At 40.0% G+C, this 25722-nt stretch overlaps 1 protein-coding gene across 1 annotated transcript in view; it reads right to left on the reverse strand.

The window, feature by feature from the left end:
- Window positions 1-24566, reverse strand: part of LOC133652571 (stalled ribosome sensor GCN1-like) — a 56310-nt gene extending 31744 nt beyond the window's left edge. Inside the window, exons 1-32 of the mRNA XM_062051461.1 lie at window positions 24513-24566; window positions 20097-20199; window positions 19955-20018; window positions 19758-19889; window positions 16855-16963; window positions 16624-16722; window positions 16373-16507; window positions 16110-16287; window positions 14283-14357; window positions 14015-14143; window positions 13261-13311; window positions 13069-13167; window positions 12107-12280; window positions 11873-12025; window positions 11706-11798; window positions 11559-11628; window positions 10283-10442; window positions 10027-10216; window positions 9818-9942; window positions 8668-8846; window positions 8502-8595; window positions 8317-8430; window positions 8029-8227; window positions 7792-7944; window positions 7459-7631; window positions 7299-7379; window positions 2997-3140; window positions 2465-2589; window positions 2058-2247; window positions 1897-1967; window positions 1657-1822; window positions 1375-1569 (exon numbers count right to left, since the gene is read on the reverse strand). Of these exons, the coding sequence (XP_061907445.1) occupies window positions 1375-1569; window positions 1657-1822; window positions 1897-1967; window positions 2058-2247; window positions 2465-2589; window positions 2997-3140; window positions 7299-7379; window positions 7459-7631; window positions 7792-7944; window positions 8029-8227; window positions 8317-8430; window positions 8502-8595; window positions 8668-8846; window positions 9818-9942; window positions 10027-10216; window positions 10283-10442; window positions 11559-11628; window positions 11706-11798; window positions 11873-12025; window positions 12107-12280; window positions 13069-13167; window positions 13261-13311; window positions 14015-14143; window positions 14283-14357; window positions 16110-16287; window positions 16373-16507; window positions 16624-16722; window positions 16855-16963; window positions 19758-19889; window positions 19955-20018; window positions 20097-20199; window positions 24513-24530 (4041 nt within the window). The 5' untranslated portion in view covers window positions 24531-24566. The remainder of the gene's footprint in view (window positions 1-1374; window positions 1570-1656; window positions 1823-1896; window positions 1968-2057; window positions 2248-2464; window positions 2590-2996; window positions 3141-7298; window positions 7380-7458; window positions 7632-7791; window positions 7945-8028; window positions 8228-8316; window positions 8431-8501; window positions 8596-8667; window positions 8847-9817; window positions 9943-10026; window positions 10217-10282; window positions 10443-11558; window positions 11629-11705; window positions 11799-11872; window positions 12026-12106; window positions 12281-13068; window positions 13168-13260; window positions 13312-14014; window positions 14144-14282; window positions 14358-16109; window positions 16288-16372; window positions 16508-16623; window positions 16723-16854; window positions 16964-19757; window positions 19890-19954; window positions 20019-20096; window positions 20200-24512) is intronic.
- Between the last annotated feature and the right edge of the window lie 1156 nt (window positions 24567-25722).

Genomic DNA, 25722 nt, shown 5'->3' on the forward strand with positions numbered 1-25722 from the left:
CAACAGAATAAATACCCAGAACCCCTTGCAGCACTAACTCTTCCGCGACGCCCCCCGCAACTCCCTACCCCCCCACCTCAACCCCGCCCCCCATGTTAAAAAAAAAAAAGCATGGCAGTGCCATGTTGGCATTTTTTTCCATAACTTGAGTTGATTTATTTTGGAAAACCTTGTTACATTGTTTAATGCATCCAGCGGGGCACCACAACAAAATTAGGCATAATATTGTGTTAATTCCACGACTGTATATATCGGTATCGGTTGATATCGGAATCGGTAATTAAGAGTTGGACAATATTGGAATATCGGATATCGGTAAAAAAGCCATTATCGGACATCTCTATATACTAGACATCATTTTTAAATCAAATGGATCAATTGGAAGGAGTGTTTCCCATAAACTGCCAAGATACCTGTGGCGGTGGGGGCGTGGCTATGGGCGTGGTCACCATGACATCATTGAGTAATTTGCATAATTTACTACAATGATTTGATTTTCTCTTAAAAGGCTCAAAAAATGTATACTTACTAATTAATAATAACAGTTTTGTTTTAAACGTCCATCCATCCATCCATTTTACAATATAATTACAACACTTTATGTACATATTTATATACAGATTTGAACAATAAGTTATTCACTGAAATATATTTCTTAATTGTGGTTCTTACAAAAAATATATCTTATAAAATATAAAAGCTAAAATGTCTCAAAGCTCTGCCCCTTTAATTAGTGCATACTAAATAATTTAACTTTAGCCTACTACTACAACCATATTATTTACCAGCAACATAAAGTGAAACAGAGGCAGAGGTGTCCTGCCACAGTCAGTAACAAATAAACAGAAAACAGTAGTGGTGGTAGATAGACACAGAGCTTCATCAAACATCTGATCCACTGAACAAAGAGCTCCAAAAATCTTGAACTTTAGACTGCCATCAGTTTTACTCCCTACACTTAACCATGTGTTTCCTACTGCCTGCAGACTTTGCACCCTTTGTTATATACACATGTTGTGTTCCTAATATAAATACATTTAATAAAGTCAAATACAAATAAGGCAACAAGAGAAGTATCCTACACTTCTCTTTTGTAAAGTAAATCTGAACAGCCGATATGGGCATCTACATCGACTATATGATTTGCCTGAGAAGCTGGAGAGGACAAAAAAAATAAAAATAAAAATACATCTTTTTATTTTATTTTTTATTTTTTAATTTTTTTATTTGTGGCGGACGTAATTCTTTCGTGGCGGGCCACCACAAATAAATGAATGTGTGGGAAACCCTGGGAAGCTATATGGATCAATTGGAAGCTATACATTCATTAATAACATTGTAGGAAGAAATAATAGGAACATTTAAGTTTCTTACCTGCTGAGATGGTGTGGAAAGGGCAGTGATAAGCTTGGCCACAATGGGTTTAACCTTGGGGTCACTTTTGTCCAGATGTTTGGCCAAGGAGCCCATGAGAACGACAACGCTCTGACGGACAGAGTCATAGCTGGCATCCTGGGGAGCGTTCTTCAGAAACTCTTCAAACACTGGCAGCAGGGTGCTAACATTGTCCTGATGAAAAAAAACACCACATACCACACACAACGTTTGAAATGATAAATGACACATTAAAAAACTACATTGAAATGACTTCCCCACCTTTCCATGAGTGTTGAGAGCGGAGAGGGCTGCGTCCAACATGCAGCGGCGCACTTCAGTATGGCGGTCATTCAGGGCATCAGGAACAAAGAAGAGGAAAAGTGGTGCTACCTGAGAGTTGTCCAGGTACTGTGACATCTTGTTCACAGTAAGAGCAATGCCACACCTGAGAGAGAAGCCATTAATGCAAAAACAATCTCAGTACACTATGAAGGAGGGGCTTTAATAACGTACTCTTACCTTGCTTCCCATTGGTCAGGGGGAGATTCAGAGATGACTCTACCCAAGGTGTCCAGCACAGGCGGTGGTCTCTTTAAAAGACAAATACATGTGGTTTCTTTATGAGGGGATCAAAAAGCAGGAATAATCTGTTTTAACACTGGTCAAATGTAGGTTCTTACGTAAAGCTTTTGGTGGTAAAGTTCAGTTAGCTGTCCAAGGACTGGGGCTGACTGGTCTGTATATTGAGAAACCGCACTTGACAGTGCTTCAGCTGCAGCTGAACGAACAGCCTCTTCGTGGTGGGTGATGTCGCTAATCAGAAGAGAGCAGAGCTCTGGGACCAATTCCAGATCAAGAGATTCCCAGAGTCTGAGGAGAAGGTTGGGAGGGAGGAAAGGAGAACCCAAAAGGTTAGCTTTCCCTTCAGTTTTACAAAATCTGAGCAGTATGGTGCAAAAAAGCTGACATTTTAAAAACACTTTTAAGAGACACCCAAAAATACTGAGTGTGCCTTCATAACTACATTGAAATAGTTAACAAAGGCATTTGATAGACCTGAAGAATAAAGAGATTCAAAATTACATACTTTTCAGCAAACATTCGACCCTCTTCTTCCACATCAAACCTAGCAATCCAAAGCCTGCGTAGCAAATTCAGTCCACTTTGCTCTGTGCTGTCTGTCGGCAACGCAAACTCCATCTCCAACAAGCTCTGTGCATCAGGATTGGAGTTGAAAAAAGGGACCATACAGACAAATAAAATTATATTAAGCAGAACACTTAACTCACACATTCCAGATCGGGAATGAATAATGTGAATACTGTAGTTACTTTTTGTTATTGATTATCATCTGTTGAATAATAAATGCAAACCAAGGTAATTAACAGATTGAGAACTGGCGCCAGAATCTTACTCAGAATCTAAGTGGAAAAAATAAGACCAGAGTCTAACCCAAACTCAGCAGATAGATACAATGCAACAGACACATTCTCTATTTCAGCCTACAAGAGCCTGTGTGTAAATGTAAATATATACATACACACACACACACACACACACACACACACACAGTATGTGTATATATTCTAAATAAAACATTTGATTTATTTGCAACTCACCCTGAGAGCAGCATCACGGACAGAGAAGCAAGGTGAAAGGAGAGCATTGAGCAGGACGTCTATCTCTGGCTGCTCTGCCACAGTGCAACCATCTCCTCCTCCAGCACTGGTACACAGTGCCGTTAAGCACTGAGATGCCAGCACCTGCGTGGAAAACGACACATTGTTTACATGCACACAATATCCTGATCGTCTTCATGTTAATCAGCATATTGGTAATAACATCAAGACTAGTGCGCAAACGATGAATTATTGTACAATCAGATTAAACAAAGGGTTGATGTGGATTAATTTCTAATAATCACAATTAAATATTAATATTTTTATCCAAATTAATCATCAATTCTAACATGTTGAAGTTAAAGGGGAACTGCATTTTTTATTTTATTTTGCCTATCGCTCACAATCATGAGAGACAAGAACACGTCTTTTTATTTTAGGATTTAAATATAATAAAAAACGCTTGGAAAATGCGGCTAATGGGAGTCACCGTTGTAGCCTTCAACGCCCTCTAAAACAACTTCAAAACCCACCATTCACGTTTTGTATACCGTATTTTTCGGAGTATAAGTCGCTCCGGAGTATAAGTCGCACCGGCCGAAAATGCATAATAAAGAAGGAAAAAACATAAGTCGCACTGGAGTATAAGTCGCATTTTTTGGGGAAATGTATTTGATAAAACCCAACACCAAGAATAGACATTTGAAAGGCAATTTAAAATAAATAAAGAATAGTGAACAACAGGCTGAATAAGTGTACGTTATATGAGGCATAAATAACCAACTGAGAACGTGCCTGGTATGTTAACGTAACATATCATGGTAAGAGTCATTCAAATAACTATAACATATAGAACATGCTATACGCTTACCAAACAATCTGTCACTCCTAATCGCTAAATCCCATGAAATCTTATACGTCTAGTCTCTTACGTAAATGAGCTAAATAATATTATTTGATATTTTACGGTAATGTGTTAATAATTTCACAAATAAGTCGCTCCTGAGTATAAGTCGCACCCCCGGCCAAACTATGAAAAAAACTGTGACTTATAGTCCGAAAAATACGGTACACACTGGGCTCTATATATAATGTAGTTACAGACACAATTTAGAACAATATGTAATACGGACAATATTTACCGTATTTTAGTCATTTTAATCATTACTGGAAGTAATTCTTCGGCGCATTTATTTCCGTTTCCATAGCAGTGCATGTCTGACTTCCAGTGTGTTCTTACTTCCGGATACAAAACACTTGTGTGCAATCTACATTTCTGCCAGTGGGTGCTCGGACGGGCGGTAAATCTGACGCTACTTTTCTGAGCATGCGCGGTTTTTGCTTGGTGGTGAGAAAGAATTTGCCATCATTGCCACGTGGGTGCTCGGCATTGTCGGATCGGCGCCTATGCTTGTGTGTGTTCTAATCATGGCCGACTTGTTAACAAACAAAGACAACTATTTTAGGACAAATGAGGATTCACAACCTTATCTTTTTTAATATGAAATAATAGAGCAAGGGTCACCAACCTTTTTGAAACCAAGAGCTACTTCTTGGGTAATGATTAATGCGAAGGGCTACCAGTTTGACACACACTTAAATAAATTGCCAGAAATAGCCAATTTGCTCAATTTACCTTTAACTCTATGTTATTATTAATAATTAATGATATCTATCTTTGTGGAAACACTGATCATCTTAATTACTTCTCACAATAAATATATATAGAAACAGATAAATATCAATATGCAACACTTTATTTTTATATTTTCTCTAAGTGCACATTTTTCAAATTGAACATTTTCAAATGATCACTTCTAAGACAGTCTTGTGAAATCACAATATCCCATTTTAACTAGCTAGCCACTAACATTTTTTAACAAATCATGAATTACTTTGCACCATGTTTGTACAAATAATAACTCATGTAAAATGCAAAACTCAACTCTCAAATTTTTAAATAAATCATGTCACACTTTGAACTGGACACCAAATCTGTTATCTGTTTCTTTGTCAGTTAGTGGGAAGCCTGGCATTGCATGCTGTTAACTAGTGTGTTGTACTCTGGTGTGTAACTTGACACTGCAACTCTGAGTGAGTCTTGCAGATGTGCATCAGTGAGGCGTGTTCTGTGTTTGTTCTTGATGAAGTTCATGTCAGAAAAGGCTGATTCACAAAGATAAGTTGAACCAAACAGGCTTGCAACCTTCATAGCTGCTGCGCATACACCACTGTACTTTTCTGTGTCAACAAGGCACCAAAAGTTTGGCGCAGCCTGGTGGGCTTTGAGGTGGAGGTCATTTTGCAGTGTTACAATTTCAATCTCCACCTGTTCAGCATCCAGGCTGAATGTTGCACTTAACTGCTCAGCAATAATGATATGTCCACGTTCATGAAAGGATTAGAAATGAACGACACACATGGCTTAAGCTGATCCAGGTCACAAAACCTGTTCTCAAACTCTTGCCCAACTCAGTTTATGACCTGAGAGTACTTTTCTGCAACTTTGTCAAAAGCCTCAAATGCAGAAGCATTGTCTTTCAGCACCATCTGCACAGAGGGAAAGTGCAGCACTTTTTTTCTCTGTAAATGCCAGCTCACTGGTAAGTGCTGCTATTTGAGCTATTTTTAGAACAGGCCAGCGGGCGACTCATCTGGTCCTTATGGGCACCGCGTTGGTGACCCCTGTAATAGAGGATAAACTACTGCTTCTAGAAGCGAGCACGAAGGAAGAGTGAGACGTTGGAGCAGATGGAAGGCGATAGAGTGAAGCGGAACTTGAAGCCAAGCTATTTTAACATAAACTGATTACTTACCCAAAATCAACAGGAAACGTACCGACCAGCTGGACCAGACGAACAACTGTCCATTGAGTGAGTCACACTTAAATATCGACCACGATACACGCAGCACGTGTTATGCGTGTCAGTACAACTACAGTACATACGCTCTCTGGCTTGCTGTGTACAAACAAAACATGAAATGTGTGCTAATACTTTACAGATACTGTAATATGATTGTTCATGTTTTTCAGTCAGTACAGGTTATTGTCCTATCGTAGTGTTGTGCATTACAAACTCAAACACGTTTCATGCTGACGTAGAAGCTAGTTTATCTCTTGTCGTAGTTAGCTTTCACAGCTAATACCGTAGCATGGCAATGTGTTACTACTATAGAAAAAAAGGTTCCTCAGTGTGTGTTCGCTCTTACAATAACAATGTTGCTACAAATTGGTTATTATATGGGTTACGGAACGTAAATTAAGTATTGTTAACGGTTTTTGAATGCATTTTTTAAATAGATTTAGAGGTAGAATTGATTGCTCCCAGTAGCGGCCACCAAAAACGAGACGATTTTTATTTTATAGAAAGCAAAAAAAACAAAAAACCTTTTGTCTTCTTGTCTCTCATAATGATTGTGCATTTCGCCTTTAACACAAAACGTGTCTGTTTTTATAAAACAAACATTAATCCAAATTAACATACAATATGGTGTGATGCAGAATGTGCCCAACACTTTATGTTGGTCGACTGTTCCACTTTGGGCTTTTTGTAGAGGTGTGACGATACACTCATCTCAAGAGACGAGATGATACACAAGATGAGATTTTAACATGAATTCTAAGCAGAGGCACCATGTGGGGTGGGAAATTTAGGACAATTCCAAGGGACCCTGACCTGACTATTAAAAAAAACTTCTGACTTCGTTTTACTCAAAAGACAGCTTTTGAGAAATATCCGCACATTTTAATCTCACAAAATCTTGTCAACCTCCTCGTTTTTTTACTCAAATTTCCCTTTGATAGTGCCAATATTTTGTTTAGTGTCTTCCATATTGACTTGTTTCCGTCTGCAGCATGTCACTACCGAGCCTATTGCCCATTTGCACATGCATGACGCGAACACTACTTGGACAAACTGCGCGGAAATGTTAGCAGCTCGTACTCAAAATACATTTTGTGTTACCTGTACACAATTTGGCAACAATAAGAATGAAGTCAACCAAAGAGTAGTGCAGTTAGTTGACAGTGGAATAATCGTGCATTAATCAAAATTGAGGTACAAAGTTCAAATAATCCTGATTTTTGCTGTAAAAATGTATTAGTACTTAGAGCTGACTTTGACTCAAATCCAGTCGACTCTGAATCAAATAAGAGCAAACGCTATGGCTTCGTCCTTTTATGGACTAAATCATTCCGTCTTCTGTAAGTGCAAACACTTTCTTTGCATTGAGACTGATCAGATTGCTTAGCTTTCCTATAACTTGTCAAGACTAGACAACAGTAGGATTTAGAAGGCTTACCTGGATTCTTGGTGCGGCAGTGGAAATAAGTCTGATCAACAGCAGCAACATCTTAACACGTGGTAGCAGTTCAGGGCCATTCTGACAAGATTTAATAACAAACGGCATTCCATAAAAAAGTGATCACGTGTTGAAATCCAGTGTAAAAAGCCGTCTGTACCTCATCAACGATAATATCTTCATTTGTGCTGGCCCGAAGTTGACAATGCTCATTGATGATTTGCAAAGATCTAGTCATCAGAGTCTCCTCTGTGCTGCCTGACGAGTCCGTGAGTGTGGAGTTGAGGAGAGGAAAGCAGAAGCAAAAGGCAGGTGCAGACAGTGGGGTAACATCTGCAAGAAAAAGCAATGCATTCAACAATTAAAAAAAGCAAAGCTAGTGACAAATCCAATACAGTAGAACCCGTTTAAGTAGACGCCACCCGGACTGGCAGGCTCACGTCGACATGAGTGATTGTTGGCATTATGTAAGTATGATCATGACGGTCCTCACCACCAGTCTTGCATTCTCTCTGTGGGACTGTGTGGTTATGCAGCAGCAGTATAGTGCGGGTAACTGCTTTGTCCAGGTCCTCCTGCTCCCAGGCCACATCCAGATCACACAGCGGCTTCAGCAGTCGTAAAGTCACGTGTCCAACAAGCACACCTTCAAAGAAACATGTATCAGAATAGTAGAAACTTGAACCAACCGCCGTGTTTTTGGACACCAATAAGGGTGCAAGTCAGGTACCTAGAGGATGGAGGTGGTGCGGTAGAAGGCCCGCGCCAATGTCCAAAAAGACCTGCTGGATTCGTGGAGCAGCCAGAGGTGAGTGCAACAGAGGCAACAGAACCTGGAGGACTTGAGGTAGCTCCCTGGTAATCTGAGGTGGGCTCTCTTTAAGAGTAGCTTCTAGGAGACCCACCGCCCTTTGCAACTCTACATCAAGCTAGGAAGTATATTGCATATTGAAAGTCAAACGCGGGGAAAAGGATAAAAAGTTAAATATCGAACACTTTTAGAAAAAATGTTAGTTACCACTTGAAGTCTTGTGCGAATAGATGCCTCTTTCTCACGTTGCGCTTGAATCATTTCCTTTTGTTTGCTGGTGAGCTGTACTTCATCTTTAATACCTTTCTTCTTCTTCATCTCCTGTGACATTATATTTCAATTCAGACCCAGATATTGTATTTACATCGGTAAAAATGATAGTTTTAACTGACCTCCTGTAACTCAAGTTCAATGATCTGATCCTTGTAGGAGTATGTCTTGTTTTCTCTCTTAATATTGACCTTCTTGGTGTTTTCCTTCTGGGCACTGGACAGAGATAAATGAGTAAAATACACTACTTTATGTATGTTGCAGTTCATGATAGCCTCACACTTTTACCTCTCAGTTATGGTATTGTCATAGAGTTCACCCTCAGGTGTCTGCATGATGGCATACTCCTCCTTGGTGATGTGAATGAGAGCAGGTTGGCTAAGCTCCTTTGCGACGTGACTCATTACGCGAGGCAACAGCTTGTCAGGAGAGAGACCACAAAGGGCACCAACAGCATTTTGCACCACCTAAAGAAAAATGATATTATACATTTATATTATACATCTGGGTACAATGTAATTTGTATATGTATGTCTGGGTCTTTCTTCTTTAACAACATCCATCCATACAATAATGTTCAATTGCGTCGTGCCTCTTCCCCCTTACACAGCTTCAAGTGCAGCCCAAGAGAACAACATAAATAAATATGACTAACACTAGCATAGAAGCTGAAACAACAGTGACTTTAGTTTCACTATCTGCTGCAGCTTACCAGTAATTCTGCCCCGAATGGGGACTTGCAGGCACTCAGAGAACATCTATGAGACTGTATAGGTCCCAAATGGGAGAATCACCATACAAACTATTTTAAATCAGAAAAGGCATTTTTATATATAAATGTTTTTAATCAGACTTTTTTTTTATGTGTCTGTAAATTTTCCACTCCTCTGATATAACATGTTCTACAAAAATTTGTCCCTGCTGTTGGAGTGACAAGCACAATAATACCGGTATACTGGGTATAAAAAAAACCTTTGCAGACAGACACTTAGTGTTCTTTTTGTTTGTTTGTAGATAAAAAAAAGGCTCCTACTCAATGAGTAAAAGCTAAAATGTTAATTATAAATATTGAGTAAAGACACAAAGATTTGTTTTTAATTATGTGCATGAAGACGTCGGCAACACCCACTGCTCTGTTGTCTTTTGTAGTTTTTACAACAAAATTTAAATCGAAAATCAAGTTTTCTGAGAAAAAAATAGGGATTCTATTTTTGGCCAAAGCCGTGCAGCCCTATGCTGTAGTTTGACAAATATTCTGTATTGTCTACTATCCTTATGTCTCTTGACAAAGTCACAAGTAAATTTGTCAACAATAGTTTCAGTTTAGATTTCAGTTATTTTGACCTCAGTCAGCCTATCGGAGGGGCGTTCAACGGGTTTCACTGTGATATTATTGTACGTATAAATGATATGTATGCATTTGAAACTGGGGATTCACCTGGTTATCGGCGGTGACCTCCAGCAGATGTGGCAAAATAGCGTCAACATTATTTTCTACAAACTCTTCTGCTTTTATGCCCATGGAGGAGAGCAGAACGGGCCACAGTCCACGGCGAGTTTCGACTGAGAAGGATACACAGAGTTTAGTCAAGTTATTCAACTGCATCAGCACAAACTAGCAAGATAAGAAACCGCTCAATGTTGTACCTAAGGATGGATGATGAGAAACTAAAATGATGTCCATAGCCAAGTTCTCAGACTGCTTTGAATCACCCCATTGGATGGCACGGGAGCAAATGACATGCAGCGCGTCCGAGAGAACACGTGGGCGAATGTAGCCGCGACCTAGCTCAGTTTGCTCTCCAGACTCTGACATCAAGACATCCTGGGGCAAAACCTGACATGGTACAGTCAAAAGTATTAGACCACTTTTCTAAGGGGAAATAATATTTAAAGTAATCACTTTGTGTTTGTTGATGACAGCTCGGAGTTCTCCCAGAAGGCCGTGGGCCAGGCTAGAGCCGCCGAGGGACAGGAGCAGCTTCTTGACAGTCTGTTTAGCCCTCTTCCTCACAAGCCAGCTCTGAGACAGAAGGACAGCTACTGTAGCACTGTGGTACATCCTGGAAGAGAGTATAGAAATAAAGAGAAAGTTTACTATAGTTTATTCAACACTGACAGGAAAAAGCAATCGCTGACATTACATGGTAACTAAATGAAGTCTTTGAAAGGACTACCTTGTTGTTGGCTTACACTGAACTGATGTGTAACCCCTGATTGTCAGTGAAACGTTTATATATAACTCCTGTGAAGAATGCATATATATATGTTTAAGAGTTATTTATTTTTAATTCATAGTCATGTGTGAAGCAGCTAGTGTTTTCCAATTGTACTCTTTGTATTTCTTATCTTATGTCCGCAAGCAAACTGTGTGTGTTACCTTGAGGGCCTGCACTGTATGAGATGGAATACTCCCTTTTGTCTTATCTGTAGTGGAACAATGAAGCAGTGTTCCTTCTCAGACAGGTGGGGGCCTTCTTCGTTTTGCAATAAGTAGGCTCTTCCGTTCGAGTGTTAGATCAACTTAAACAGCCGATACGAATGTATTGATTGACTTGACCTCCAAAAGCTTTGGAATAAACTAGAAAATATTCCTATTCTGTCCTGGTGATCCTTCTTACTCAGTTTATATGTCATCCAAAAGAATTTGGGATTGACCAGTAATTTAGATTCCCTTGGAGGAAGAACTGGTCCGTCGCAACACTCCTAACTCACTTCTTCATTTAGTAACTTGCCACTAGCATAATTGAACCCAGTTTATATGACAGTATAAGCACGTGCACCACTTGTGTAACTTGTTTACGTTTCGTGCAGGTTGCGCCAAAAATAACATGCCAGCATAACGTCTGTTTATAGCAAGTGAGAAGGACTGAAACACAAGAAGTGGAGGTTTTGCAATGAAATAACTGACGTTTTTAATCACGGTTAATAGTAAAACCAGTTAATCGTTGCATCCCTAGCTGTAGTGCTCTTGGATATTCTTATGTCAACAACAGCAACATAGTCATGTTATATTTTGTTCAGAATCGAAAGTCTAGGGAAGGGTAATCCATTATTCTTAGCTGGACCCTTGACCTCATCTTTATGGGTAGAGATGTAATTGACACCAGCTTCATGTTCTATTAGCTGCTAAAAGAAATTCATGTATTTTGTATAGAAGCAAACACCAGCACACTCACTGAGATTTGTTAAGCCTCTGGGCATGGTCCAGGAAAAGTCTTTCGCAAAGCAGCAGCACAGTCAGCTGAGCTAAAAACAAAACAAAAAAATACACATTATTTTGCACTTTAAATTCACTCAGGCTATTAATTTGGATGATTGCCCACTTTCGTCATTGGCCTGGGAAAGGAACTTCTCTGTCGTGAAAAGTGGCTTCTTTTTATCCAAGATCAAGTTCCAAAAGTTGGAGAGTTTTGTCTCTGCAGGAACAGAAAGTGTCGACTATCAATAATGTTTTTAACTAGGCCTTGTGAATAAGATACGTGATCATCACCTGTCACTGTTTCAAGCAGAGCCAGTCGGCTCAAAAGAACCGAAGCTGCCACGGCTTCGGCAAGCAGAGCATGTTGGGAGTTTTGTGCTGCAGCTTTCTCCACTGTTTGCAACAGCAGTGGTATGAGATCTAAGGCCTGGGCCAGGGTGTCACCTGAAAAAAGGTAGAAACAGGAGCAATAAGAAAATAAATACATTGTACTTTTTTCTGGCGTTTGTTCTTGGGTAGACGCACCTTTAAATAACCCCAGCATGGACTGGATGTAGGCATGGCGAATAAGGGAAGTTGAAGTTTTGAGGGTAAAAGCCTTCTTTAACCAATCCAGCAGAGCAGCAGGAATCTCCACTGTAAGCCGGCTGCTCCACAGGGAAAGCACCGACACAGCGTGCACCAAGGTGCCCTCGTGAACTAAATTACAAAGGCAAAATGTTTTATATATAAAATTAATATGTCAGTTTTACTAAATGAATATATAAAATATATGAGTATACTGCCTTAAAAAGGGGGGAACACTGAAGGGACACGTTAGATCTTAAGAAAAAAATTATCATGGTGAGACTGAAAATCATTGTATTGATGCATGTACTATTAACCATTTAATCCTAGCACCTAAAATCAATCAGGGTACTGTTCGTCTGTGTAAACTGCCAAGGATAAGTCACCTTCCTGACCCTCTGCCGAACTGAAATTACATTTGAATCATTTTGGGCAGGGGTGCCAAGTAGGGTGGTAGAGTTGGTTAATTTCCAGGGCCCCAGACTGGCAGGTGTTGAGTGTATGTGTGTGAGTGCTGGGTGGGGGTGGTTCAGGGGTACTGATTATAGGCCCTCGAATTCTTGACTGCGTTCCTGTTTTTAAGAAAACTACCATAACAAGGTTATGACTGTACCAGATAACATTTTTTTATTTGGCTGAGTCACAAAGCAATGCAGGTGCACTTGAATAAAATTTAATAATTTTGCATGCAGAGCCTACTAAAGTTTGCCCAGAGTGTGACTGTGAGCGTGAATGGTTGTCTATCTGTGTTGGCCCTGCGATAAGGTGGCAACTTGTCTGGGGTGTAACCTGCCTTCCTTTTTATTGAAGCTATTTTCGTTGTGGTTAAGTTACCAGCCTTTAAAAGTAACTTTTTACACTTTTTGTGAATCTGACATGCAGGGGAAGAAAGGCTAAGGAGTAAAAGAAAGAGAGAATACCTTCTTGCTGCAGATAAGGGATGAACATCAATGCAACAGCAGAACTTAGGGTTTGGTTTGAGGTCCCTGACACAGCATGATGGCTACAGCTGCCAATCCCTAGAGTCAGAAATGATTACATTGGTTATAATCATACTCCTGCACTATATGTGGTTTAACTATAGAATTAAAAACATTTCTAACAACTCGTACCTGACAAAACACTCATCTTTTGGGTGACAACTGTGAGTTTTCCTTCAGATCCTGCAACCACAAACATTGCAATGTAATACATACAAATAAAAAACTGTGGAGTGAAGAGCTGTAATCTGTGATTATTGGTCCCCTATTGTGCAAAATGGGCGTTTAAAATGACATCCCAACGGTAATCACTTGTTTGCACCACTTTTGAAAGAAGACATACTCAAATGGTCTGTTTTGAAAATCTGGGAAAAACATCTGGCTAAATGAGCATGTCCCATGTATAGGCCTACAACTTAACAAATAATTATAAAACAGGCTTTGCTACACATTTGAAAATAAATCCTAAATTTCTGCCAAGTACTTGTCAGTGACCTATAGGCATACGAAGCTATACGTTACATTATTTAGCTTTTCTTTGCCGAATACGCTAACCAAACATCCCATCGAAATGAGACTCTGATGTTAGCACTGTAACGTTAGTTAACCTTGTTATACTAGTGTTGTTAATGTTTGTTTTCCTCCCGACTCTTTAATATTTTAAATTGCATCTGTTACGATTGACAGTTGGTAAGTGATGATGTACGAAGACGACAGAGTGCACAACAGCTCTTGTTCAGTGCCAGAGAGAGGTGGATAAACAACTGATTAATATTAAACCTACAGACATACAAAACGTTATGTTCCCAGTAGGCCTTACACAAATAATTACTTTCCCGTATCCAGGCAAAATAAATTTGGCTTGAAAGGCGAATATTCATTTCACCTCCAAGGATCTTGAAAAGGTGTGTTACAATGTCCTGCACAGCGCCGGCGTCACTGCACTGTTGGGCCAAGTTCTTCAAGGCCTGGATTGCGTCCTCCATTAGCTGGGCATTGTTTGCTTTCAGTTGACCTGAAACAGATCAGGATGCCAAAAACCAATAAGCTTCAAGCTTTATCATAATAAAAATACACCTGGGTGATTGTAGAATTAATAAAATACCAGCTATACAAAATAATATTGTAAAATGTCGCTTCCTTTAGCGTCTTACTTGCTATGGCCTTTACAATATCCATGGAATACTGACTCAGATCAATAGTCAGTGCAGACAGCAGGCTGGAAACCGCTGGGGAGAGATGAGTGGGGAGACACTTTGTTAGCGCTAATACAGTAAGTGAGTGGTTATCAATGGTGCACATTGGAGTCCAAACATAGTGGTGGACGATACTGGACTGTATCGATCTAATACCAACTACATACAGGGGCTAGTACCGCTGATACCGGTACTTTTGACTTTGAATATCATCATCATTTAATAATATCTTTAATTGGCCTCTAGTTAGTTGATTGTAATTACAATAAAACACGGGACAATGAATTTATGAAAATAAAATGTTTTCATTAATTCAATTCAACAATATAAAACTCTGTAAATGTATAAACATAAAGTATGCTCCTTATTTCGTGTTACTAAGCACAACTATTTATGAAAAAATAAGTCTAATAATGTAATGTACTGGTTGTGATATTAATAGTTATACGTCTGTAACTGTAATCTGTATGCAGCCTAAGCCTAATAGAAATACCAATTTTCCTTTAGTGGTTAACTCAAAAGGGCTATTATATTTCACCATAGTCATATTTTAGGTTTGAGGTATACTGTATACCGTATTTTTCGGACTATAAGTCGCAGTTTTTTTCATAGTTTGGCCAAGGGTGCGACTTATATTCAGGAGCCACTTATGTGTGAAATTATTAACACATTACCGTAAAATATCAAATAATATTATTTAGCTCATTCACGTAAAAGACTAGACGTATAAGATTTCATGGGATTTAGCGATTAGGAGTGACAGATTGTTTGGTAAACGTATAGCATGTTCTATATGTTATAGTTATTTGAATGACTCTTACCATATGTTACGTTAACATACCAGGCACGTTCTCAGTTGGTTATTTATGCGTCATAACGTACACTTATTCAGCCTGTTGTTCACTATTCTTCATTTATTTTAAATTGCTTTTCAAATGTCTATTCTTGGTGTTGGGTTTTATCAAATAAATTTCCCCCGAAAATGCGACTTATACTCCAGTGCGACTTATATATGTTTTTTGCTTCTTATTATGCATTTTCGGCCGGTGCGACTTATACTCCGGAGCGACTTATACTCCGAAAAAATACGGTATATTTAAATGTGGTTCAGGTCTTGTCAGTTTTGGGACACGTTTTTTGGTTTGATTCGGTGTACATTGTTGTTCTTTTTAACAGACCAGAATACATATATACTAGTAAACTACCATGACAATTTATTAGTTATAGATCTTACAAAATAACAATTTAAAATGGTCCCTAAAGCTCTGACCTTTGAATTGGTATAGACAAAAAATATAACTAATATCTTTATAACCACATTATATACCATCAACATCAATTTTGACCAGTATTTTAAGTCAAAGCATAATAATTTTGATTGTACCAATGAGTGCTTGTTAGCACAGTCAGACCAGAAGCAGTCTTACTGTGAAGGTTGCTGTTTTAAGGGCGCTTGACGGATGCCATGTTTGTGAATGGAGACGATTTAAGGCTGTGTAGGGGACAACGGTCCCGGACACATGATTTCCCCAGACCAACATTCCATCTCTTCACAATGACAGCATGTCAACTTCCATAATATACCACGTTTAACATTAAATTTTTGTTTTCTGGATTGCTGTTTTCACCAGATCTTTGAGGAAATTAGAGTACTTTGTTGGACGTATAAACAAGAAACTGCACCAAAAATAATGATTCCACCCTGCGAGTATCAATCTGATACCAATGCTCACCTTGCGATTGATGAAATGTATATTTAGATCGAAACCAAACAGTGTATCTCACCTTGCATGGCATTTTCTGGGCTGCGCAGCATTGTCTTTTGCATGCATGGGAGAAGCAGTTCCTTAAACTCAGAGTGGGAGACATGGCGCAACAGGGAGCCACTTTTGTCCACAATGTGCTGTTGTGTTTTAGTCTTGCTCATTAGGACTGTCTTGATGTACAGGTCCAACATGGCACTCTGGAAAACAGCAGGTTTGCAGTTCAAAACATAATCCTCGGTAAAAAAAATAGTTGGAGCCATTTTACAGAATCAAACAACTCACCTTATGTTTGTCAATTGTTGCTTTGTCTTTCTGAGCTGTGCAGAAGTCTAAACACACACCCAGCATAGCCAGAGTTGCAGGGTTCGGGTCCAGACTCAACAAGGTGCTGATGTATTGATCAACTAAACCAGGATGCTGGGGAACAACACAAGATGCCGCACCGTATATTATTATACAAGTTATGTTGACTAAATTACTACATATTTGTCAACGATTTTCTCAGGCAAAAGTCAAGCAAGCAAAATACTCACTTCCTCACAAAGACGAGTCAGAGTCTTCAGGCTGGACTTCTGAGCGGTGGACTTGGCTCCACCCACCACCTCGGCCACAAGCAGGCTCTGAACCTGCACCTGAGAGAAGATATTGGCAAAAACATCAATGTCACATTCAATACAATGTTCATTCATACACAGAAAAATATTTGAGAGGTTTTTTTTGCGTGAAAGTACTACTACTCAAGTTAATGCTGTAGTTGCACTGACCATTTTATTCCAGGTGGGTCCATCTCTGTTCTCTGGAGAAGAAAAGACAGTGGGGACTAGAAGACAGGTCCACGACAGGCCAATAAAGGAAGCCGAGCCTGTGCTTTTCCTGAAAGTATGGTGGGGATAAAAAGCGATCATTCAGCCGTACTATAAACACCAAGTGACTTTTTCGTTCTGCTTATTGTTTTGTTGCTGTAAACAAGCTACATATACCAGTGTTGGGAATAACGTGTTACAAAAACACCGTTATTTGCGGCGGTAATGAGTAGTCTAACACGTTATTTTTTATATTCAGTAACTCATCTACCGTTACTACATGATGCGTTACTGCGTTATTTTTTATATAGTATCGGCTAGAAACTGAGAAGATCCGAGTGTGTTTTATTGGAGAGTTGCAGTGTCGTCCTTCTGAATATTCCTGTGTCACAAGGAAGAGAAGAGGCGCGCAGCGCGCTGTGTGTGTAGGAACTGTCTGTGCTTACTAACAAGACATCATGGCGGAGCCGAAGCCGAGTTTCTTAACATGGAGATATTCTCACTACTTTCTTTTGTCGAGCACAAAGAAAAGAACATTTTAGTTAAATGTAAGTTGTGTCTTGGATCAACGATCCCATCTACTGCCCAAAACAGCAATTCAAATCTGCTGAAACAGCTACAAAAGCAACATGCTTCGACAAAGCTAGTAAAGAGAGACACACTTCACCTAAGGATTTTAATGGAGGCACTGCTAGCCAGGACAACATTGATAAAGCCATTGCAGCGTGTGTGCTAGAAGACAATCAGGCTATTTCTATAGTGGAGTCACCCGCTTTCAGGTAGCTAATTAGCACGATAGCGGGCGTCAAACGGCAAATGGCACGAAAACATTTTCCAAGTTCCTGGACACAGTGGACGGTGACTACATAAACATGGAAAGCAAGCTAAAGAAAACACTCCAAACTCTGCCTCTGCTCATCATTCATCACTGAAGGTACACACTAGAGATGCGCGGATAGGCAATTATTTAATCCGCAACCGCATCACAAAAGTCGTCATCCACCCGCCATCCACCAGAACCAACATTTTATCAAAACCACACCCACCGTTGTTATATATCTAATATAGACGATGCAAGGCATTAGTGAGGTTATAGAATATATGTATGTCATCCCTATTTAAACAAAAATAAATTAAATAAATAATAATAATTGAATTGTAATGAAAATAGACGGTCGCAACGAACAAAGCAGGCTAAATAGCTTTACATTGTAGCCAATCGGAGATGCGCTTCACTTGAAAGCGAGGCCAAATAATTAACACACAGTAGTATATCTCCAATAGAAAAAAAAAACACAATAAACAACACAATTGCCTTAATTCCTTTGCATTGTAGTGCGCCCAAACAACACGTAACCATCACAATTATTCAGCTGACCGAACTCAATATAGGTTAGACATGGGCTTATTTGGTATAGCCTAGGTAACATAGACTAATTCGTTTAACATATCCAACCGTATGTCTACTTACTTTTTTTTTTAGCACTATGCAGGAATAAAATGGTATCTACAGTGCCAGGATTCAGGCAAGAGCGCCTGGCCTCTAAAATGCGCCCTGCTGCGCTGAAGGAGCGCTCACTTGCGGCACTTGTTGCTGGGACGCATAGGAAGGCTTCTCTTTATACATTTAACTATGTATATATATTTCCGAATTGGTTCAACCGCCACCCGCCCGAATCTATTTAAAATCAATTTTTTTCGTCATTCATCCGCCTGACCCACGGATTACCCACGGAGTCCGTGGGTGTGTCCGCAGGCCGCGCATCTCTAGTACACACACTCTGTCAATTCTCTTATATACTCTTTCATTCTAGACTTCTAGAGTGTTTGATTATCACATCACTCTAAATGTATAGACTATAAAGTTCACAAACATAAAAAGGGATCCTAGTGGGACTGGCCAATCTTTCCTTTTCTCTAAACTAAAACTGGGGAAATGCGTAGAGTGTTCTGGGCTTCACTGAAGACATGATTTTATTTCACAATTCCTTGAGAGAAAAAAACGCCTGGTTAGGCGTGTGTATAGCAGTATGTGTGCTGTATATAATGACATGACATATAATCATGTCATGTGTGCCTTCCTTGGGTGAAGCCAGGTTTACAGCTATGTTGTGACATGTTGTTATTATGCGGTTTGTTACATATGTATGTTATGTTGCAGCTATTTAAAATAGTTTTGTCAATTTGTTCTGGCCCAAAATAAATTGGTCCTTTGAAACATGTCTTTGTCTTTGTATGTAGACCACATTGCTTAGCAGAGTTCAGTGATGCAAATGCATGTCAAGTTGATCAACAGATTGTATTATTCTCCAGTGCAATAACAGTACTGAAATGAAGGCTAAAAGGGCATTATTGGGAGACTTAAAAAAAATGAAAATAAACTTTTCACAGTAACGCATTTTTGGTGTAAGTAACTGAGTTACTTTTAAAATAAAGTAACTAGTAACTGTAACTAGTTACTGTTTTTCAGTAACTAACCCAACACTGCATATAACATGCTAGTTTGGTTGGAAAACACGTATCCTTTTTCAACGAGTAGCTGGTTGATAGCCACACAAAAACAAGCGACAGAATAGGTAACATTTATATTTCAATCAAAACATTTTGTTTTGATTTTCAAGTATTTTCTTACTTTTTTCTCTCTCACAAAAGCAACAAACAGATTGCCGTCCCATAGAAAACACTGTTGCTTGCATTATAATAATAATATATTTTACTTTGATCTACAATGAATTTTAAAATAAGGTTAAGCAGACAATACTGTCTACTGTCCCCTGTTTGTTAGCCCCATCCCTTGAATATATGTCTGGTTTGCTGTGTGGTGTCAAAACTGCTGCCTCAGCTACATCCAGTCAGGCGCATACCCCGGCTCTCCGTTTTTGTTGACGAGTCCTCCGGTTTGAAGGCAGTGGAGAAGGCTCATCACCAGAATGCCGGGTTGACGCTCCGCCAGCTGCGCAATGGCAGAGAGGAGCTCTCGGCGGGAAGCAGCATCCCTTAGAAACACAATTATTAGCTTGTAAAAAAAACAAAAAAAAACTAACCACAAGTTAGCACTTACCGATATCTGTGAGGAGTGAGGCAGAAGAGCTTGCAAAGGCCTTTTATGGCAGGATCTGGTAAATCTAAAAGAAAGTATTCGACAATCATGAGCTGAAGTTTGAACACCACAATCGGAGCATAAAAAAAACAGAAACACTCACCTTTATCCTTTAAACATTGTTTCAGCTCTCCGAAAATCTCCTTGCGTTCCTTCACACTGGCTGTAGTCACTTTTAAAGCAAATTTCTTCAGCGTCTCTGAAACCTGGAAGAAAAAATTAGATTGACTGAAAATGGACCAAAATACCTTAAAGAGACAAGACACAAACAGGAAATTGGAGGTCACAGTGACACAGAGGTACCTAGGATTCCGTACACCCCATATTTTGTATGACTTGTTGTTTAACAAACATTTTCCCCAAAATGTTTCCATGGTTTACGTACAGTTTTGTTATCGCCATGGGGCCAAAGAAAGTTGATAGTCCCAGAATAAAAAAAATAAAAAAATAGGGTAAGAAACACTAATGAATTCAAGAAAGAACTTATGTAGGAAAGCGGTGTCCGTGTTGATCTGCACCCGCTCCGCTCATCGCTGTCTTTTATAAAGGTATAAGTAATGTTAAGTGTTCGTTTTTCCATTTAATTCATTATTTATATTGATTTCCCAATGTGTTCAGCTTGTAAAACTCTATTGTGTGTTTTTGTTAACATGTCTGGAACAGAGTACCGTATTTTCCGCACTATAAGGCGCACCTAAAAACCTCCAATTTTCTCAAAAGCTGACAGTGCGCCTTATATATGGACAAATATTGAGCCACAACAGGTCTCGCAACTACGGTAAGCAGCCGCCGACTTCATTTTCCCCCGTAGGAGAAGCGTGCGGTGCATCCTGGGATATATGACTGCACGAGGCGTGCCGTTTCATTTCCATTTGTGTGTTTATGTAAAGACCCCAAAATGGCTCCTATTAAGAGACACGCTTACGACGCAGAGTTTAAACTCAAGGCGATCAGTCACGCAGTAGAACACGGGAATAGAGCAGCAGCGAGAGAATTTAACATTGTCACTGAACTGCTAGACAACAGCAGCGACACTGACTCAATTAATGACGACTTCGACGAGACGGAGCCGGGCATGTTGGATGCCGTATTTGCCCAACTGTTTAATTCGGACACTGAAGAAGAAGAATTTGAGGGATTTGTGGATGAGGAATAACTTAAAGGCCTACTGAAATGATTTTTTTTTATTTAAACGGGAATAGCAGATCCATTCTGTGTGTCATACTTGATCATTTCGCGATATTGCCATATTTTTGCTGAAAGGATTTAGTAGAGAAAATCGACGATAAAGTCCGCAACTTTTGCTCGCTGATAAAAAAAAGCCTTGCCTGTACCGGAAGTAGCGTGACGTCACAGGAGCTAGTATTCCTCACAATTCCCCGTTGTTTACAATGGAGCGAGAGAGATTCGGAGCGACAAAGCGACGATTACCCCATTAATTTGAGCGAGGATGAAAGATTCGTAGATGAGGAACGTTACAGTGAAGGACTGGAGAGGCAGTGATGGACGTATCTTTTTTCGCTCTGACCGTAACTTAGGTACAAGCTGGCTCATTGGATTCCACACTCTCCTTTTTCTATTGTGGATCACGGATTTGTATTTTAAACCACCTCGGATACTATATCCTCTTGAAAATGAGAGTCGAGAACGCGAAATGGACATTCACAATGACTTTTATCTCCACGACAATACATCGGTGACACACTTAGCTACTGAGCTAACGTGATAGCATCGTTCTCAAATGAAGATAGAAACAAAAGAAATAAACCCCTGACTGGAAGGATAGACAGAAGATCAACAATACTATTAAACCATGTACATGTAACTACACGGTTAAAAATCCTCAGCCTGGTAAGGCTTAACAATGCTGTTGCTAACGACGCTAAGGCTAATTTAGCAACTTAGCAACCGGACCTCACAGAACTATGATAAAAACATTAGCGCTCCACCTACGCCAGCCAGCCCTCATCTTCCCATCAACAGCCGTGCTCACCTGCGTTCCAGCGATCAACGGCGCGACGAAGGACTTCATCCGTGGGTTTGGCGGCAAGCATCGGCAAGGCGTAGTAAGTAGTCCTTGTTGTGTTGCTGTAAGTATTGTACTTAGCCGCTAATACACCGATCGATCCCACCTACAACGTTCTTCTTTGCAGCCTCCATTGTTCATTAAACAAATTGCAAAAGATTCACCAACACAGATGTCCAGAATACTGTGGAATTTTGTCGAAGAAAACAAGAGGTTTCTGTATCGGGTTCGATGGGGTCCAACCACTTCCGTGGATTTTGTGACGTCACGCGCATAAATCATATCCAAAGGAGTTTTTCAACCGGAAGTGTGGCAGGAATTTTAAAATTGCACTTTATAAGTTAACCCGGCCGTATTGGCATGTGTTGCAATGTTAAGATTTCATCATTGATATATAAACTATCAGACTGCGTGGTCGGTAGTAGTGGGTTTCAGTAGGCCTTTAATAAAGTGAGTTTTACATGTTAATTTTTGTGTTGTGTAGGGATGATGCTCGAAACCGGTTTTCCCGGTTGTTCGATAAGAAAAGAACCGAGTCCTCGGACTCGAATCCCTTTTTGAGAACCGGTACCTGTTATCGAGACCACTGTAGTAAAGAAAAAGAGTTGGTTCTTTATTCGAATGCCTGGGAACGAATCCCGTCCCGACAAGAAATGCCCCGTGGGACATCACAAGAAATGACGTCACGTAGCTCAGTCATTAGGCGCAGATGGGGAAAGCAGGGAAAAAATGGACCGGAAAAAGCGCTCCAAGGCATGGCTTCATTTCACCAAAAAAACGAGGAAGCGGCAATATGCAATTATTGCCAGGCTTCGCTCTCGTGTGAGGGGGAGTACAACAAGCGTGTCGTGTCTTCGACACGTGTTGAAGCAGCGGCAGAGACGACGAAGAACGCCCCTCTTCTTCTGCCAGCTGCCCAAGTCCCAGCTACAGTGGCGGTGACGCCGGTGAGTAACTAACGTTAACTGTTGCCGGTTAATTTCCATATCTGCTCACTTGTAGTAACATTACCTCTTATGTCAACCATGACTGCAGAAATGTTAGCTAGACTAACGTTACCTGAGCATGGTCAGTGGCTAACGGTAACGTTAACGTGAGCCTTTTTGTATGTGTCTGATGATGTTAACGTTATCTTGTAGCCTACACCACGACAGAGTGTGCAAGTCTGTCTAATAAACTAGTGCTTTCTTTATTTCTTTAGTTTATTTGGAACATGAACACACTTACAGTATAATACATCACAGCTTCATATCATTTCACTTTACAGGAGTAGGAATTGATTGATTTGATTGAGACTTGTATTAGTAGGTTGCACAGTGAAATACATATTCCGTACAATTGACCACTAAATGGTAACACCCGAATACGTTTTTCAACTTGTTTAAGGGTCCACTTAAATTGATTCATGATACAGATATATACTATCATATATACTATCATCATAATACAGTCATCACACAAGATAATCACATTGAATTATTTACATTATTTACAATCAGGGGTGTGGAGGGGGGGGGGGGTAGGATATGGACATCAAGTAGTGGACAGAGAGAGAGAGAGAGATCAGAAGGCATAAGAAAAAGTATCTGCATTTGATTGTTTACATTTGATTATTAGCAATCCAGGGAGGGTGTTAGTTTAGGGTTGTAGCTGCCTGGAGGTGAACTTTTATTGCGGTTTTGAAGGAGGATAGAGATGCCCTTTCTTTTATACCTGTTGGGAGCGCATTCCACATTGATGTGGCATAGAAAGAGAATGAGTTAAGACCTTTGTTAGTTCGGAATCTGTGTTTAACGTGGTTAGTGGAGCTCCCCCAATAAGTAAAGCTTATTATTATTATTAAAGCTGCACATTATTTGCAGATTATAATTACTGATTTGCAAAAAAATATTTTATTGGACCAATTAGGTGAAGTTTCATAATTTCCCACGGCACACCAGACAATATCCTACGGCACGCTAGTGTGCCACGGCACAGTGGTTGAAAAACACTGACCTAAACAACGGTATAGCATGCATACAAGTTACAGTCGAATATAATATTGAGATAGGCCCCAGCACCCCCTGCGACCCCAAAAAAGGGACAAGCGGTAGAAAATGGATGGATGGATAATATTGAGATAATATTTAAGTCCTGTGATTTAGGCGAGGATGTAAAACATTAGTATTAATAACAATCATTGATTGTACTGATGATGGTGGTGGTAAAAAAAACCCATCTGATAATCCTTCCCTCTGCCGAACATTGAATATCATTTTTCCTCCTTGGTGTCAAGAAGTTACTAAAAGTAATCATTCTCGTGTTACGTCGCTGCTTTCTATTAGCCACGAAGCTAGCTCATTTTACGCGTCGTGCCCAGTTGGGAGTCAGAACATTCTTCCAAGATTAGAAAACACACTCGAACATCACAAAATGTGGCTTAAGACGCAAAGAAACAAGAAAAACAACATTTTCATATGATTTATGGCATTTAAAGACGCCAGCCACACATACCTGCGTGTCCGCTGCCATGTTGCCGGTCTTGACACAGGAAGTCGTTGGGGGTGTCACTTCCGGGTCAGGACGATGCCGCCAGCTATTTTTTATTTTTTATTTTTTTAATAACAATGCATTGTTTATAAAAACAACTTTAAAATTATATGTTTTCGAATTTTTGTCAGAGTTCGTGATGCTCATAACATACTTGTTGTATGGGTGCTTGTTAGAGGCTCATTGTACTTGTCTTTGTTGCCATCTAGTGGTTGACAGGCGGCCTTACGTGTAATGTCTCAGTTTGTTTTAGACCAGTGGTTCTTAACCTTGTTGGAGGTACCGAACCCCACCAGTTTCATATGCGCATTCACCGAACCCTTCTTTAGTTAAAAATGAAATGTTTTTTCTTTCAAATTCAAGACAAAGTTATATGTTTTTTTAACTGGTGCACAAAATGAACCGTGCATGAACATCACCTTGTTCAAAGAACAAAACCAACACAGTGCATGAACTCACAACAAATGACACACCTGAAAATCAGTGTGACTTCTACTGTTGCCGTATCCATAATACGCCAATAGGGAGAAGTTTTTTTTTACACGATGAGTCGGGTGTGTCTTGACCTCCACCGAACCCCTGAGGCCGACTCACCGAATCCCTAGGGTTCGGTCGAACCCAGGTTAAGAACCACTGCCTTAGACGTATCCTCGCTCATCCATGCGGGACTGGACACTGGCCGAGAGTTGGTGGGCGGCCAAGGACACTCTTGGTTGCTTTGTTGGGTCTGCTCCTGTCTCTGGCCAAGCTCCTAGGGAGAATTTTTTTTTTTACACGATGAGTCGGGTGTGTCTTGACCTCCGCGGCGGAGGCTCCAGAGAACCCCTGAGGCCGACTCACCGAATCCCTAGGGTTCGATCGAACCCAGGTTAAGAACCACTGTTTTAGAAGAAGTTTCTTCTCGTCCGAGCAGGCTTCATTCATCAGTTCACGCTCACAGACGAGATTGGTCCGACCCAGTCAGTTCTTATAATGTATAAAATACATGTATTTTTCTGTCTATTTGTATTTTTTTTAAAATAACAATGTATTGTTCATAAAACAATTTAAAAATTATACGTTAACGAATTTTTGACAGAGTTCGTGATGCTCATAACCAGGGGTCCCCAAACTTTTTGACTCGGGGGCCGCATTGGGTTAAAAAAAATTGGTCGGCGGCCGGGCTGTATATATA

Source organism: Entelurus aequoreus, linkage group LG06, assembly GCF_033978785.1.
Source record: "Entelurus aequoreus isolate RoL-2023_Sb linkage group LG06, RoL_Eaeq_v1.1, whole genome shotgun sequence".
NCBI classification, from domain to species: domain Eukaryota; kingdom Metazoa; phylum Chordata; class Actinopteri; order Syngnathiformes; family Syngnathidae; genus Entelurus; species Entelurus aequoreus.